We start from the raw sequence: 13,010 nt of genomic DNA, 5'->3' as shown, positions 1-13,010 counted from the left end.
AATAGGGTCTAATAAACATGTGATGGTTTGGATGAAGTAACTAATGAAAATAACTCAGACAGAACAATCGGAGAGAAAGAGTCTAACCAAATACCGGCATCACTGAAAGCAGCCAAATATAACGATACATCTTTGGGATGGTTATGAGTAATTTTTTCTCTAATAGTCAAAATTTTGTTAGCAAAGAAAGTCATGAAGTCATTACTAGTTAAAGTTAATGGAATACTCAGCTCAATAGAGCTCTGACTCTTTGTCAGCCTGGCTACAGTGCTGAAAAGAAACCTGGGGTTATTCTTATTTTCTTCAATTAGTGATGAGTAGAAAGATGTCCTAGCTTTACGGAGGGCTTTTTTATAAAGCAACAAACTCTTTTTCCAGGCTAAGTGAAGATCTTCTAAATTAGTGAGACGCCATTTCCTCTCCAACTTACGGGTTATCTGCTTTAAGCTACGAGTTTGTGAGTTATACCACGGAGTCAGACACTTCTGATTTAAAGCTCTCTTTTTCAGAGGAGCTACAGCATCCAAAGTTGTCTTCAAAGAGGATGTAAAACTATTGACGAGATACTCTATCTCCCTTACAGAGTTTAGGTAGCTACTCTGCTCTGTGTTGGTATATGACATTAGAGAACATAAAGAAGGAATCATATCCTTAAACCTAGTTTACAGCGCTTTCTGAAAGACTTCTAGTGTAATGAAACTTATTCCCCACTGCAGGGTAGTCCATCAGGGTAAATGTAAATGTTATTAAAAAATGATCAGACAGAAGGGAGTTTTCAGGGAATACTGTTAAGTCTTCTATTTCCATACCATAAGTCAGAACAAGATCTAAGATATGATTAAAGTGGTGGGTGGGGACTCATTTACTTTTTGAGGCAAAGCCGATAGAGTCTAATAATAGATTAAATGCAGTGTTGAGGCTGTCATTCTCAGCATCTGTGTGGATGTTAAAATCGCCCACTATAATTATCTTATCTGAGCTAAGCACTAAGGTCAGACAAAAGGTCTGAAAATTCACAGAGAAACTCACAGTAACGACCAGGTGGACGATAGATAATAACAAATAAAACTGGTTTTTGGGACTTCCAATTTGGATGGACAAGACTAAGAGACAAGCTTTTCAAATGAATTAAAGCTCTGTCTGGGTTTTTGATTAATTAATAAGCTGGAATGGAAGATTGCTGCTAATCCTCCGCCCCGGCCCGTGCTACGAGCATTCTGACAGTTAGTGTGACTCGGGGGTGTTGACTCATTTAAACTAACATATTCATCCTGCTGTAACCAGGTTTCTGTTAGGCAGAATAAATCAATACGTTGATCAATTATTATATCATTTACCAACAGGGACTTAGAAGAGAGAGACCTAATGTTTAATAGGACCACATTTAACTGTTTTAGTCTGTGGTGCAGTTGAAGGTGCTATATTATTTTTCTTTTGAATTTTATGCTTAAATAGATTTTTGCTGGGTATTGGTGGTCTGGGAGCAGGCACCGTCTCTACGGGGCTGGGGTAATGAGGGGATGGCAGGGGGAGAGAAGCTGCAGAGAGGTGTATAAGACCACAGCTCTGCTTCCTGGTCCCAACGCTAGACAGTCACAGTTTGGAGGATCCAAGAAAATTGGCCAGATTTCTAGAAATGAGAGCTGCTCCATCTAAAGTGGGATGGATGCCGTCTGTCCTAACAAGACCAGGTTTTCCCCAGAAGCTTTGCCAATTATCAATGAAGCCCACCTCATTTTTTGGACACCACTCAGACAGCCAGCAATTCAAGGAGAACATGCGGCTAAACATGTCACTCCCGGTCTGATTGGGGAGGGGCCCAGAGAAAACTACAGAGTCCGACATTGTTTTTGCCAAAGTTACACACCGATTTAATGTTAATTTTAGTGACCTCCGATTGGCGTAACCGAGTGTCATTACTGCCGACGTGAATTACAATCTTACCAAATTTACGCTTAGCCTTAGCCAGCAGTTTCAAATGTCCTTCGATGTCGCCTGCTCTGGCCCCCGGAAGACAATTGACAATGGTTGCTGGTGTCGCTAACTTCACATTTCTCAAAACAGAGTCGCCAATAACCAGAGTTTGATCCTCGGCGAGTGTATCGTCGAGTGGGGAAAAACGGTTAGAGATGTGAACGGGTTGGCGGTGTACACGGGGCTAATGACAGTTACCAAACTATAGGCTATGCTGGCATACCTACTGTTTAGCTTGATTGGTGCCAGCTAAATATTTCCTGGATTATTTCTGAGTTGGTTACCATGGTTACCATTATTATAATTACAATTAAATTTGGATGAAATTACCAATGGGTCCTTTTCACTTTACACCAGATAATTTCATTACACTGTAATACATTTTTAATCAGAATTATTAAGAATCAGAATTGAAATGTCTCATATTAATTATTCAGTCGGAATGAAACAGATCTGATCAAGAATCCCATCTGATGGATTTTTACAGTCTGTTTCTTCAGAAAACATTAGCTGAGTAAACAGCTGGTTTGATTGTTTTTTACAGACAGAATTGTCTGTGCATCACTTGCGTAGTCACGTAAAATCAACATTCTTTGTTGATTTTCATATTAATGAATGAGGAAAAGGAGACTTTAAATAAAGAGAGATTTTAAATGAGTTCAGTGCATCTGGAAAGTATTCACAGTGCTTCACTTTCTCCATATTTTGTTATGTTACAGCCTTATTCCAAAATGGATGAAATTCATTTTTTCCTCAAAATTCTGCACACAATACCCCTTAATAACAATGTGAAAAAAAGTTTTTTGATGTTTTTGCAATTTTATGTAAATAAACTAAGAAATCACATGTACATAAGGATTCACAGCCATTGCCATGATGCTAAAAATTGAGCTCAGGTGCTTCCTGTTTACACTGGTCATCCTTGAGATGTTTCTACAGCTTAACTGGAGTCCACCTGGGCTAAATTCAGTTGATTGGACATCATTTGGAAAGACACACACCTGTCTACATATAAGATCCCACAGTTGACACAGCATGTCAGAGCACAGACCAATCATGAACTCAAAGGAATTGTCTATAGACCTCAGAGACAGAATTGTCTCGAAGCACAAATATGGGGAAGGATACAGAAACATTTCTGCTGTTTTGAAGGTCCCTATGAGCACAGTGGCCTCCATCATCCATAAATGGAAGTTTGGATCCACCAAGACTCGTCCTTAAATTTTGGTCTTAACTCCCACTGAAGCTTTAAGATCTTGGACTGGACTCTGAGTGGACAGGTGGTCTTGTCACCATCTCTTGAAACCAGCAGCCCCAGTTATTGCTCTGGTCTGAGGAAGAAAAGAAAAAGCTGAGCCAGGAGGCGAGACTCTCAATTTACCAGTGGATTTCTGCTCCTATGAACTTTGGGTAATAATCGAAAGAACAAGCTTGCAGATACAAGTGGGAGAAATTAGATTCTTCTATTAGTGTCTGGGCTTACAGGGTAGAGCTTCTTCGCATTGAAAGGAACCAGCTGGGCATGTTCTTCCATGACATAACAGGCCTGGATGCCTATTTCGCCAACAAATCATACCATGTAGAACATATTTTGGAAAGACTTTTATGCAAAGCAACCAAGATAACGGAAACTTTGGGGAGTGATCGTACACAGACTGAAGATTAAGTCCAGCAGATTTCCAGGAACTAGCTTGACCTTTGTAGGATTTATTACAATTTTTATGGGTTCTAGGTTTTTTGGGGGTCACCTTGCAACAAGACCTATAGAGCCTTCAATCTATTCCGACAAGACAAGTGTTATAAATCAGGTATTTTACTTGCCCTTCTTTGAACCTTAAAATAGCCAACCTGATTGTTGTGAGCAATTTTATTAAGGCTGAATAAACGATGAATTCACCAATCAGGATGTTTCCGTTCTGTTGGATTCATCATCCTGGGAATCCCTCAGTGGCAGTGCCGAGAAAGCTCCTTTCTTGATTGAGTCCTGGAAATATGGGACATCTACATCGATCTTGAGACACCTGTGCGTGGGTCTGTTTAACATGGGAATGTTGTTGCATGCTGACAAACACATGGTCCTTGGCAGATGGCTGGAAAATCCCAGGCGATTGGGATCTGAGGACCTGCTGCAGCTTTCATTGGCCTCCACAACCGTTGCTTGACAATCCATCACCTCCTCCACCTGATCTGCCGTTGAGGACTTCTTGTTTCACCAAAGCTTCCTTATAGCCATGTGTTTAAGGTTCCTGTTGGGCAGGGGTGCAATCATGTGCCATAAGGGCCGAGACACTGCAGGTTTTCCGTGCAACCAGTCACCTCAGCAGGTGATTTCATTAATGATCAGGTGTCTCAGCAGGTGATTTCATTGACAACCAGGTGTTTATGTTCAGAGAGAAGCTCATCAGCAACCCACCTGCTGAGGTGAATGGTTGCATGGAAAACCTGCAGTGTCTCGGCCCTCGATGCCCACCCCTGCTGTTGGGCAATCATGGTTATATAGTGGGCAGTGGCTACAGGTACGGCCCCGTATCTACAGAGACCATTCTAATGATACGGAGGGTGTCTTACTGACCAATCAGAATGCGCAAATATGTCAGTACCCGTCCCATATGCGGCTAAAGGTCTGGTGTCACGTACAATTCTTTCCGCCTCGCTTAGAAAACAACGCTTTGAACTTGAGGTGGATGGACGATGAAATAGGAAAACACCTTCGCAATTTACGTCGATATTTTGATGAATTTCTTCATTTACATTTGATGAATTTCTTAAATTATAGCAGCTTCATTAAACAAATGTATCGAATGATTATCAGCACGACGGCGAGCTTACAGGCTGACAGTTGCCAGATACGGCTTCTGAAACAAGGGAGAAAAAAGAAACAGCAACAGTTCAGCTGAAGCATTAGTGGATGTAAAATATTCTGTCTGTCTGAGCTTCACCGCTTGTTCCACGTGTGTATTTCCCACCGGTGTCACGTACGTCCACTAAGTGAACCTCGGTCCGTACCTTTAACGGTCCCGCAGAAGATACGGATGTACGTACCCATAGCCACTTCGTATATAGTGACCACAGGGCATACAAGGTCTCCACCATATTTCACCCCAACAGGCAATCCCCTACTTGACCCATTGTCCCGGTGTCACCGGGTTGGATTTTAACAGTGGAAATTTGACACTGATGAATTTGATGTACCCAGACCTACTCTGTGTGCATCCCCACCAATGAAAAAAACACTCTGGAGCCGCCAGTGCATGAAGCCATGAGCTGGTTTGTTCTTGTAACGCGTGCACAGGTCTGACTTGAACTTGGCAAGAGTGCAGAACTGAGAGTTGGTCTTGACAGACAGGAAACGACCCCCCACCTTCCTCTCAGTCCCCCTCCATCCCAGCCACCTCCTCCTCCTCCTCCTCCTCCTCCTGCTCCTCCTCGCGCTATAGCGGAGCAGCGGGCAGGCCAACTCGCAGAGTGCAGCTCAGCCTCGACAGCGCAGCTTCACAGGGCGTCTCGCAGAGCGCCGCGCTCCCATGTGCGCTGCCGTGCCCGCTGGATGTTGAAATCGCGCCGTGCGCCTCGCCAGGAGTCACCATGTCCAACCCGACCCACGACCCGTTCTACTCGTCTCCGTTCGGACCCTTCTACAGGAGACACTCGCCCTACATGGTCCAGCCCGAGTACCGGATCTATGAGATGAACAAGCGGCTGCAGGCGCGCACTGAGGTGAGCCGAGCGCGCTCCGGTTTAGGTTGAGGGGATCGGGAGGTTTGGTTCGGAGGAGCAGGGTGCGGATGAGGATCCGTGAGTCTGGAGGTGATGACATGTCAAAGTGTCAAACATTCCTGAGGTTTAAAGTGAAAAGATCCAACCTGTAGTAAGCCGCGAACAAATGCAGTTCGTAGTTACGCGCGTCAGTCAGTTTATTTATTTTTTTCTTCATACGTCATGCGCTGATAACTTTGTGACTTTAGTGTCATAGTTAATAACTGTGAGCCAACATGTTCCTGCGTGATAAACCTCTCCAAGTCAGCTGACACGACCCGAACAGTCATTCTACAGCATCTCCAGGTATTTATTTGATTATGAAGTCAAATTAAAAATAACTAGTTTGCATATTTATTACAATAAAGCAACTTCCTGAAAGAGCTCTGGATGCTGATCTGGACCAGCACAATATCTGACTTTTTGACAGTACCATTGGATATGAGTGACTGACAGGTTTCAGCCAGACCAGTCAATTGAATATTATTTTTTATGTTTGTTTGTTTATTTATTTATTTATTTTATGCGAAATGGATCAAAATGTCAATTCAGAAGAAAGTAAATGATCCAGATTCTACACCCAAATCCTGATCAACAACAGATTATATCAGGTTCTTCCTCTTGATGTGAGGAATTATTCCACCAAATTCTTTTGAAAATCTTGTGAGGAATTGATCAAAAGACTGCGCACCCACAACAAAATTCGCCATTTAACTATGCTGATTGAAAAAAGTAGGGGAATGAAGAAAGGATGGAGAATCAACACCTGGATCTTGATTGACACAAACATTTATTGGATGTTGTAAAGACTCATCTTTCCCCAATGCAAAATCTCATGAAGAGTGTCAAAGCTGAGATAGTGAGTGAGATATTAAATGAAATGCCTCATCATGATCGAAAAGTGGAAATATAATAATAAAACTTATCCAGGAGCAGCAGAAAGACAAAGAAGAAGATCCAGAGTCCACATTAGGATCCCAAATGACACAAAACTCGAACATGTTCTGTTGAAAATGTATTGGAAAACTGATTGTCAATAAATTAATACATAAATAAAAATCCTCATTTCAATTTGTTAAGGAAGAGCAAAGAAAATGGATCCAGAATCCACATCTGGTTCTTGATGAACTTTAAACTGTAGCTGATTCTTTCTCTTGTTAATGTTGATCATTCTACTCAAAACTGTAGAAATCAGCATTTAATAGAATGTTCAAAAATGCCCAATATCACTATTTTAAACAGAGGTGAAACAGAACCAGGATTGGCACCCAGGTCACCCAGGATTGGCACAAATGTTGAAAAAAACGTTAATGTGGGGGTACAAAAACAAACAAACAAAAAACAGATTCCACATGTGGATCTTGATGAACACCAAACTCTCATGCAGTTTTCTTCTTAAGGTTGATCAAGCCACTAAAATTTCTACAAACCAGCTGAAAGCCTTTGAAGAAGTTCATTGAAAATTACAAAAATGCCCAATTTTATTATTTTTAATGCAAGGAGACAAAATGAGAAAGCAATCCAAAATTATTGTTTTGTGTTTTCTTTCATTACACAGTATCTCACAACTAGATTCAAATTGATAGATAAAACTGCTTAACCCCACCCACACTCCCAATTTTGCAGTATAAAGATGAGTAAAAGTAAATAAATAAATAATCTAGAAATGTAACAATATACTTCTCTTTAAAATCTTGATCAATCCACCATCTTTTGTGATCTGTTCAATAAGTTTGGCATCTGGGGGTCACAACACCAGATGTAACAGCTTTAACATTTTTACCTCCACTGATTTATGCAATCGTCTGTGGAGTTGATTTACATTTTAAGACAAATGTTGGTCTGATTAAAAAAAAGTATTTCCTCTTCTCTTTCCACCCATCCTTATGACATCACAAAGCCATTGATGTGCTGCACAAAAACTTTTAAACCTGATGAAGGGCTGCACTCTGAGTTGATATTGTGTATAAGCCTCAGACTGAATGAGCATTCAACTCTAACCAGGCTGCAAAAACTGATGCAAAACAGGCTTTTTGTTTGCACTTGTTAATTTGCATATATTTACATATCGCCTACCTTCTAGATATTTTGCATGGTGCGTTTGGTCATTTTAAGTAGCGCAACAGGCTGAAAGACTTTCAAACTGAAAAGTTTGTGGTGTGACAGAATGTGATCCGTCGCTTTGCGTGTGCACATCTCATCGCTGGCGGTTGTGTGCGTAATTATTTCCCATATAATTGCATGTGATGAATTAATTCCATGTCAGTTTTGTAATGCTTGGACTGGTTGTGGCGCTAAGTGAATGAGGCATACAGTGTCACTCGTACTGAACCTTTTGTGATCCCTCTGTGAATTATGAGTGAGCATCTGTCTTCTACATCTGTTCACAAATCTGCAGATAAAAAGTTCATCAGCATGTCAACATCTTCTTTTAATGCAGCTACAAAGATCTGGATTCAATGAAAAGCAAGCATTGTCCACTTTTTGAATCCCAAATATTTAAATTTAAGTGGATGTAGCCTTTTGTGCTTATGGATTTAGCTGTTGGGTTTTAAGATTTGGTTTTGACTCCCACTGAGCTTAAAAAAATAAACATGGATTGAAATGAAGCAAAGTGTTTCAGAATAAAAATAGGTTGCAGCTTCTTTATTAATTACAAAGGATTTAAAACATGAGAAATTGGGGTGGGTAAAAAATGGTAACCTGGTAATCCTCACAGGGAAATACATCCAAATCTATCGTGTGCTTGTCATTATGTGTTTATTTATGTCAGAAATACTGCAACTCGAGGTGGTGGCCAAGTGGTTTGTACGCTTGGTTTCAGTGCGGAAACCCCAGTTCAAACCCTACCCCGACCACATTTCTCCAAGAAATGCAGAGTTGCATCAAAAAGGGCATATGGCGTAAAACCTGTGCCAAATCAACATGCAGGTCCATCTTGGATCTGCATTCAGATAAAATGTAAACATGTGTAAGATAATACAGTATAAAATGTATTAAATAAACATGGATACATAAATATACAGGGTAACACAAAAAAGCATGAAGTGCTTGTTTCCATTGTGGCCTGAGGCCACGTTTATTTTGTGACGGGGGCATGGGGGAGGTTATGGCTAGGGTTCGCGGAAGGGAGAGACAGTATGGTTATGGTTACAGCTAGGAGAAGGGGTAGGATTAGAAATAGTAAAATAAAAAAAATGCTCACAAAAATGTGACTCATTTTATGACGAGGGTCACGAACAAAAAGCTGGATGTTGATCCGGGTAAGGATGCTAAGTGGGAACTGGTTCCAGCCGAGAACTGATTCTAAATTTTCCAATCTATCAGAACTGATGCATCTCATATATTATCACTTCCTCTTATTAATGCCTGCTTGTTTTTCTGGCAGTTCCAAGTTGCAAAAAAGCAAGTTGTGTGCATCGCGCACTTGCTGCACCTAGCAACAAACAAAACAGCTGCATTAATGCCACAAAGCTGTGAAGACCATGGAATCGATGAAGGTTTCTGACTACTATAGACTCAATAATGCCATTGAAATCGCTAAAACCTATTAATTCCCATCCCTGGATACATGGGTCGTGTGTCGAATTTTCGGGCACTGGGTCTTTGGCTGATCTCGTTAGATTTGGGCCAGTCAGCATAATGTCTACTGTGACATCATCTAAGTGTCACCATTTAAGATGATGTTGCATCCCCTAGCATCATTCGCTGTAATTGCAGCAGTGCAGCACCAGTCTCGATGCAAACTCTGATATCTGCAGGGAATTCTCGTAGAGATTTCTTTTTTCAGGCTGAGTGCTTTTTGTCATTAAATAATGTGATACTCAGATTTTAGTTGTTTTTGCATCATCTTTACAGTGAATTTTTCTGATGCCTAAGAACTGATGCCTAAGTTCAGCATGCACCATGCAGTGCATGCTGAACACAAAAATGAAAATACTTCACGTGTGATAAGTAACTCCCTTCTATTGCTCCCTTGTTTTTCACTCAGGGTCACCACAGCAGATCTGAGGTGGCTCTGTAACTTGTCATGTTATATAATTTAAATAAAGCTTTGCATGAGTGCATTAGAGCTGCAACAATTGATTCAATCAACAACTTGGTAGATAATTGATTAATCGTGCCCTGAGATGGACTCATGTCCTCTTCTTGGTGTATTCTACCTCTTGCCCAATGATCCCTGGGATAGGTTGTAGCCCCCCTGTGACCCTTAATTAGAATAAGCAGATGCAGAAAATGAATGAATGACTGAATAATTAATTGTTTTGACTCTTTAAAAAAAAACTATAAATATATCCAAGATCTTTGATTTAAACGTCTGGTTTCTTTGCTCCAAATCTGTCAATAAACTGAATATGTTTGGACTGAGAATAAAATAAGACATTTGAAAGCATAATTTTGGTTCTACATAACATTGATTGGTATTTTTTTCACCTTTTTGTGATTTTTTTTTTTAGGCACCTAGCAATCACTTGCTAAATTAATTATTTATGAAAACTGACATTAGTTGCAGCCCAGTGCATGCAATTAAAGCTTATCCAGCTGACTGCACCCCCCACCACCACCACCCGCTTAGAAAAATCTCAGTACGCCCCTGATGCTGACAGCTGTGGCTGTTATCTTATTAACGGATTCATCTGATTTACAGTTATTCAATATCATCATTTATATTCTAAGATCTCAGAAAATAGTGGAAGAAAATGTAGCCTTTTTGTCCAACAAAGTGCTATAAATTCCAAACGTGTTGCACTCATAAATTATCTAAAACTGAGAAAAGTTAAAACCCATCACATTTTTTAAAGCTGGGCTTTAATAAATAATTTGATAAATAAATAAGTAATCAGATATGGCCAGAATACTTTTCCATCAGTCAACAAATCAAATAATCAACAAATTGATTCCATGCTACATGGGATCAATTTTACCAACATGTGCGATCCTGAAGACAGTGATTGTCTTGTTCATTATCATATTGACTTAAAACTAAAAAGAAAAAAGCAGCAACTAGTCACATCGGTGAATCTTGGCACATTTTTCTTAATTCTTATGAGATTGGGACTTTTTTCTATTTTTTTAAATGGTTGATTTAATTGATGTGGATTTTTTGTTTGTTTGTTTTTGTTTTTTGTTTTTTTTGTTTTTTTGCTCCAGCTGAGTTACTGCAGCAGCAGGCAGATGCTGAGTTTCCTAAAGAGGAGTTGCAACTTGAAGCAGACCGAAGCTGCTGAGATGCAGCCGTCCGGTCTGATGCATTATTCATGTGGAGCGGTCCAAGCCCCGGTGGACCTCAACTCCAATAGCACACATATCTATAAACCAAGTGCAATCACAAACACACACACACACACACACACACACATTGCCGTGCACACGCTCCATGCGCGCAGACATTCCAATAGACAAAAAGGTGCATGTTCCACACAAGTTGCATGTGTTACATTGCTTCCTGAGTTTTATGCACAAATAATAATTGCACAATATGAAAAGAAAAAAAAAATTCCCCTTCATATTATATTGAAGCCGTGGTTTAACCATCACCTGCATTTCCTCAGAGAAATTTCTGTAATTGCATAAAAATATAATTAGTTTCTGTTGCTGTTCATTGTTTTCCTCATCGTTTTCTTTCTTTAGCTGTGCAAGTGTCTCCTCTTTAGCGATGTGGTTATTGTTTGATTAAAATGCGTCTAATAGCCTCCAGTTTTGTAATTTGTTCTCATCCAGATGCACCATACGGGCAGGTTTAAATAAAATTATATAGTAATTATCCCCATGAATGCAAAACTGCAGCCATCAATTTGCACAAACTGACTGGATGAGGTAAAAATCTTTAAATAGCAGAAAGAGACACTCTCTTTGTGGCATTTTGTTTTTAGATTGTTTGGGTTTTTTACACCAAGTGAGGCCGTGCAGACAAATTGTGTTCTTCGTTAAAGACTTTGACTGTGATCTGACTGAACAGTGAGACCATCTGATTGGTCCTTTCATGATGATGTGTACATGCAGGCTCATTGTATTGGTTGTTGTATATTTCCACTAAGACAGCTTTAAAATTAAACATATATATACTCAAACAATGGCTGGCCTCACGAGCTAGTATCTGGGGAAAAAAACAGCAATATCTTGGTTGTGTTCAAAATGGTCTTCATGGACCATTTTGTCAATATTTTACAGAGTTTTCTGCCTGTTCACTCTCAAATAAATTAGTGCAGAACTTGAGGCTTGTTTTATGCTCCAGTTACTAACGTGTCTATCTGTGCATTTCAAATGGTGTAACCGTCGCTGCCTACATACTTCCACACATCCTGTCGGAAACAATGTTAAGCATAGTATCCACTAGGGGGCACTGCAGGCCTTCTTGAAAGTTATGAAAATATAAAACATAGCGACGGTAGAAGCTGTAATAATGTTTCTCCAGCCACAGAAACAAAGACATGGTGCCGTCCTCTGGGATGCATCATGTCTCTTTGCCTTGGCTCATGTCTCACTAGGACTTTGGCTAAACTGCCACCATGATTTGGTTTATTTTGTATCCAGAAGCTTCAGAAAAAAGAAGCAAATATGGACAAAATGAACAGAGTGCAGACAGAAGCCTGCATCTTTATGCTTTAAAGACTGCGCTTGATTGTTGGTAGAATTACTTAATATTTATCATCCCATTTTTATGAAATTTGGTGAAGGACATGGACAAAAAAGAAACCCATGAAATACAGACCAGGAATCAGATCCACTGGCAGAACCAGGAATGAGTTTTTTTTTTCCATTTTTTCATCAACTTTACACAATAGGGACTTTTTCAGCATCTTTGTAATTTGTTATGAATTAAGACTGACTCATGGACCTCATTTGAAAAAGTACATATAATTAAAAAGTTGGAATATTATTTGGTTTTATATGCTTTCAGGGCCTTTAGCAGAGGAATGTGTTCCACAAGGTTCTGTTATAGTTATTGAACATTTGTAGTGCTTTGTTATAATGCAGCAACTTCATCAGTGTAACATTATACAAATATCTCACTTTTAAAACATTATTTTTGTGCTTTAATTTGTATAGCAATGCTCAAAGCGCTTTACAATAATGCTTCACATTCACACCGTTGTGAGGGTGCTGCCATACAAGGTACTCACTACACACCGGGAGCAACTAGGGGATTAAGAACATTGCCCAAAGGCGCTTAGTGATTTTCCTTTCAGGCTGGGATTTGAACCGAGGATCCTCTGTTCACAAGCCCAACGTTTAACCACTAGATCATCACCTCCCTGAAAAACATATAAATAAAACAA

General features: G+C 39.9%; 1 protein-coding gene across 5 annotated transcripts in view; it reads left to right on the top strand.

Moving 5' to 3' along the window:
- Window positions 1-5,379: 5,379 nt before the first annotated feature.
- Window positions 5,380-13,010, top strand: part of ldb2a (LIM domain binding 2a) — a 270,416-nt gene continuing 262,785 nt past the window's right edge. For 3 of the 5 annotated variants that reach the window (XM_034182058.1, XM_034182055.1, XM_034182056.1), the window contains exon 1: window positions 5,382-5,691. In XM_034182058.1, the coding sequence (XP_034037949.1) occupies window positions 5,560-5,691 (132 nt within the window). In that variant the 5' untranslated portion in view covers window positions 5,382-5,559. Of the gene's footprint in view, window positions 5,692-13,010 lie in introns of all 5 variants that reach the window. The other 2 variants (XM_034182057.1, XM_034182054.1) reach the window with 1 other exon arrangement.

This window comes from Thalassophryne amazonica, chromosome 11 (assembly GCF_902500255.1).
Source record: "Thalassophryne amazonica chromosome 11, fThaAma1.1, whole genome shotgun sequence".
Lineage (NCBI taxonomy): Eukaryota > Metazoa > Chordata > Actinopteri > Batrachoidiformes > Batrachoididae > Thalassophryne > Thalassophryne amazonica.
The sequence above is the reverse complement of the archived record's forward strand: the minus strand, read 5'-3'. Positions and strand labels throughout refer to the sequence as shown.